The sequence below is a fragment of the Monopterus albus genome, unplaced genomic scaffold, assembly GCF_001952655.1.
Source record: "Monopterus albus unplaced genomic scaffold, M_albus_1.0 scaffold51.1, whole genome shotgun sequence".
In the NCBI taxonomy this organism is placed as follows: Eukaryota; Metazoa; Chordata; class Actinopteri; order Synbranchiformes; family Synbranchidae; genus Monopterus; species Monopterus albus.
The window spans coordinates 969,122-974,660 of NW_018127931.1; the positions used below are offsets into that span (position 1 = coordinate 969,122).

Here is a 5,539-nt window from a genome sequence, read left to right on the forward strand (position 1 = left end):
GCCTATGATACCATGCCTCACACATGGATCCTGGAATGCTTGGAACTGTACAACATCAACAGGACTCTAAGAGCCGTGATCAAGAATTCAATGGGAATGTGGAAAACAACCCTAGAGCCCAACTTCAAGCCAACTGCACAAGTCAACATCAAGTGCAGTGTCTACCAAGGAGATGCTGTTCTGTCCCCGCTGCTGTTCTGCACAGGGCTGAACCCCCTCAGCCAGATCATCACCAAGAGTGGTTACGGATACCGACTACGGAATGGAGCAACCATCAGCCACCTCCTCTATGTGGATGACATCAAGCTGTATGCCAGGAGTGAACGAGACATCGACTCACTGATCCACACCACTAGGATCTACAGCCAGGACATCGGAATATCATTTGGACTGGATAAGTGTGGTCAAATGGTAACAAGGAGAGGAAAGATAGTCAGGACTGAGGGGATTTGAGGTTTTGTTTGTTTGTTTGTTTTACCCATTTTTTAGGTGTTTAATTAGAGTAATGTTCTAGTCATGTTACCCTCGCAACAGGTCAAAAATATGGTTATAAACCTATATCCTAATATCCATTGGTTGTGTGCAGTAGTTGTTAGATGAACTACATCAATAATTGAAAAATATTTTCCAAAAATGCCAGGTTAATGATCTTTAATGTTGTACATGTCTCTGTTCTCCACAGTTTGCGTTCTCTACACACAAGGCATGGGCAACAAGGAGTGGAGAGAGGTGAGTGTGTGTATCACAGAGCAACCAAGGAAGTTTGCAACCCAACTCACAGTGCCAATGCTAATTTACTTATGTTTATAAGGTTTCATTTTTATTATGTTTATCATCTAGTTTGGAGTGTTAGCATGTTAAAATTTGGTAAACACAGTTATAATCCTCACATACATTAGATTTGCATATGGTCATAACCCAGATTTCTCTACCAGGTTTTGTGATGATCCATCCAGCAGTTGTTGAGTCTGTCATAACTAGAACAGTATGGCATTTCTAGCATTTCTAGTAGTTTTTTGGAAGCGAAGTAGTCATGTGTTGGTTGGTGAGGTTATATTTATCACTAGAATACTGTAAATAAAAAATACACACAGAGGTTATTATGTAATACTACTATGTAAAACTTTACTACTGGTTTGTGGACTGTTCATCATTAAATTGTTTTACCATAAAGATAGTTGATCAATAGCAGTATAAGCATTGAAAATACCTTAGAAAAAATCAACTGGACCTAGATTTCTAGATCAAAGACGTTTCACCTCTCATCCAAGAGGCTTCATCAGTTCAGTTCTAAGTCCAGTTGATTTTTTCTAAGGTTTTTTTCAGTTTACTATGACCTGGATGACTGAGAATCTGCACAGACAGTATAAGCATTGCTCACCTCGGGGTTTGTTCCTGCCTGTCCTTCCTAATTTCTGTCCCTACATTGATGCTTGCTGATACTACTATTACTTCTCTCTTCTTGTTGGCACTGTTCTCCCTCTCTTGCTTGATTCTGCTCATTTATTTTCCTCTTCTCCCATGCTATACTTTTTATGACAATTTTATCTATCTTGTCAACTTAGCCGTCCCTGGTAGGCTAGTGGTTAAGGCGCAGAGCTCTCGCTGCTGCGGCCCGGGTTCAAATCAGGGTTGTGTCAGGATGGGCATCCGGCATAAAACACGTGCCAAATGTCAACATGCGAGTCGTCAGTGTGACAAATCGCTGTGGCGACCCCTAAAATGGGAAAAGCCGAAAGTGACTTTCTTTCTTATCTATCCTGTCAACTTCTTTTTCCAGAATCTAGCACCTGCTATTTTCCGTATATACTATATTTAAATTTTTTCCTGCTAAAAAATATTGAATATGATTAACTCAGTATTGTATATAGTATGATTGCGTTACTGTGGAATGTGGCTGATGTGCAGTATCAATAACTGGAGATTTGGCACACATTACAATGCTCTTTTTTTATTTAATAGTTTATTTGCCAGGGACAGTGGACGTCATGACCCAGGACTGCACTTTAAGACTTGTTTTCTAGAATAATGGGACAAAATTACACCTGACACGTTTAATCACTTGGTGTCCTCAGTCCCTAAATGTCTTTTAAGTGCTGTGAAATAGAATGGCAACAGCACACCATGGTAAATGCTTTACTGTCCCAACTTTTTCTGGGATTTGTTGCAGTAATCAGAATTGAAGTAAGTGTTTATTTTGAGCAAAGAGTAAAGTTGATGAGGTATCACAATGAATAATGTGCTGCTTTGTTGTTTTCAATGTAATACAGAACTCAGATGATTTACAAATCACTGGTTCAGTTTTAATTTAGATTTTTCATACCGTCACAACTTTTTCTGATTTGGGGTTGTATGCCATCATACACAAAAATTAAATGTAACATCATTAATCAACAAATAAACACTAACCATCACACATTAATACTAATGTTAAAATTATATTACAGGTAATAATAATTTAAATTACTTTTAGACTACATTACACACACAGATGTATCCAAAGCTTACTAAAATTATCACAATACACAGTGATCACATGCTTGGCTCTTTTTTAGCCAGGTCTTCAATTGCAGCTTAAATTGAACAAAGGTAGGACATTGCCTTATAGTAGTTGGCAATATATTACATATATTTGCAGCTCCTATAGAAAAAGCTGATGGACCAAAATCTGTAAATTGTAAACACAATCACACCTTGAGTATGCTCTCATTTGCTTTGTGTTATCTGAGCACAATGACACAAATTCTTTCAAGCGAAATTGACAGTTTTGTACTATAAACAACAAGAAGTATAATTGATATTATCAAATGTAAGAAAGGTATACTTTTTAATTACATGACATTGATGATATATATATATATTTTTTATCAAATATTTTAATGCTCTTTTGTATTGACTATGCAAAGGTCTCAGGATGGATTTTCCTGCCCGCAACCATGATGTAATACAATATGAGAAATTAGAAAAAAATCATTGCATACAAATACACTTTTGCTGCATCCACTGAGAGTTGGTTCCTTATGAATTTCAAATTTCTGAGGTTGACTCTTAACTGCACAACCTACTTTTAACATGCTTTTAATATGTCAAATGTAAGTCTAATATGATTCCAAGATACTTAAAATCTGCCACAATTTGTAATTTTTCTCCTTTTACTAAAACATCAGGTTGGACTTCTTCCTTTTTTAATTGTAAAAACATGCAAGCAGTTTTTTTTTTTTTTGCATATTTAAAGTGAGACATTGTTGTATGAGCCAATTACAAATGTTTGTCACTGCCACATATAACTTAGATGCCACCTGCTCACTAGTTTTAGCATGTACATAAATAACAGCATCATCTGTATACATTTGGCTATGTACATCTGGGCAGACATCAGGGAAATCATTCAAATACAAACTAAAATGTAGGGGCCCAAAGAAAACCCCCCGAGGAACCCCAGTAGAACAAACTCTCAATGGAGACATATTTGTTTCAGCTGGAGTGCATTGTTTTCTCAGTCAAGTATGATTCGATCCATTTTAATGTGTTACCTGACAAGGTAAATAGGTAAAAATGTGATAACTTGGGTAAAAGTACATTGTGAATGACCATACCTCATGTAAATCTAAAAACACAGCTCCTACCACACCACCTCTATCTAATTTTGACCTGACTTGCTCAATAAAATAATGGCAGTTTCCACAGAAGAATATTTATCTAATCCAAATTGCATGGGGTACAATAAATTATGTTGTGCACTAAGAAATTTGACTAGTTGCTCTGTTACTACCTTTTCTGCTACCTTAGATACTACTAATAAGATTGAGACGGGCCTATAATTGACAATATTGGTTGGTTCACCAGATTTAAAGACTGGAGTAATTACCCCTGTTTTTCTGAAATTTGGAAATATGCATTGTCTAACTGAAAGATTTACAAGATGAATAATGGGAACGGAAAATGTATCTTTATTGTTTTTCAAAAGACTACAGTCAAATAATTTCAAATTTATAAATCACCAAATGTTGTGACACAAAAAAGGTTATAGCCACTTACTCTGATAATGAGCCTTACTTTGGTTGTGCTGGTAAAAAACAAAAAACAAAATAGAACAAAAAAATACAGTAGGCAGAACTTGTATTTCATCATGTGTTCATTCACATATGACTGTAATACAATCTTTGATTGTTTCACTGTAATGAATATTAATTGGGTAAATCTTTCAGCCCCAGTCATTTTCAGTTATGCATAGTTCTGAGTAGCCTATCATCTGCAAGCATTATTAATAGACTAAGTTAAATGTCAAACCAGGACCTACCTGATTCCCACTGACTTGTTCCTTCAGCTGCTCTGCATTCATTGCTTCAAAGCTGTACATAATCTTATGTAACCAGCCTCTCACCCAGTGTACAGTATCTCCTGAGGAAAACCTGCTGGTAATTAGTTATTCATGAGTCACTTCAAGGAGTGCTTTCAAAAATCCGATTTGTGTATGATCAGAGCATAAGGTTTTGTGAACTGCCAAAATATTAAAAGACAGATAGTGCTTCACTTCAGCTTGGATATTTTCATTGATTATCTAGACTTGTAGCATCTAAACTGCCACAATTTCATGGTCCACTATTTAGAAAATGCAGAAATATATTCAAAATAGTTAGCCTTATAATTGCTTCAAAATATTTTCTTATCTCTCTTTTGTCTTATTTCCTTTGTCTAGTTCGGGAGGACAGAGGTGATTGACAACACACTAAACCCAGACTTTGTGGGGAAATTCATTTTGGACTACTTCTTTGAAGAACGTCAGAACCTCAGGTTTGACTTGTAAGTAAGGTCTACATCAGAGTCTTTCTTTTTCATTATTTGTTCCTAAAATACAGATTTGGCTTCCATGAACCATTAGCACTTTTCTGACATGCACTGGAACCTTTAAAACCATCTATACATTACCTGAAGGAGCTGTATGTGAGAACACAAATATCCAAGTAAATTGGCCTGGACCTAAAGTCAATCTCAGCCTATCACCTCCCAACTACAAAGTCCGCATAATGTTCAGGTGAGCAAGAGTGAGCCCATGTAAGAAAATAGCCATGTGTAGTCCAGAGTATTGACTGCAGAATCACATCAACCCGGTGGGCATGTTGATGACATTCTGTCATGTGACTGGAGTGAAACCGGAAGAAAACAAACATTCAGTGGTGAAGAAGAATGGTCATTTACAGTGAAGACACCAACAATAACTGGAGAAGTGATGAGATTCTGGAACTTTTCTCATTAAGACCTGGCACCCAAATTTAAGGAACGGCAAAGGGACTCTGTTATTCATGACAAAACTACAAACTGGTTACGTGACCGTGCGGGATATTGTCCAGAGTTCATGTGTGAAAACAACTACTGAGAAGTGCCAGATTTTTTTATTTTTATTATCCATCCATCCATCCATCCATTTTCTTCCGCTTATCCGGGGCCGGGTCACGGGGGCAGCAGTCTAAGCAAAGATGCCCAGACCTCCCTCTCTCCAGACACTTCCTCCAGCTCCTCCGGGGGAATGCCAAGGCGT

General features: G+C 37.1%; 1 protein-coding gene across 1 annotated transcript in view; it reads left to right on the forward strand.

The window, feature by feature from the left end:
* The window catches only part of LOC109960890 (copine-8), a 137,119-nt gene that overhangs the window by 37,000 nt on the left and 94,580 nt on the right, over positions 1 to 5,539 (forward strand). Inside the window, exons 3-4 of the mRNA XM_020601317.1 lie at positions 683 to 729; positions 4,700 to 4,803. Coding sequence (XP_020456973.1) covers positions 683 to 729; positions 4,700 to 4,803 — 151 coding nt within the window. The remainder of the gene's footprint in view (positions 1 to 682; positions 730 to 4,699; positions 4,804 to 5,539) is intronic.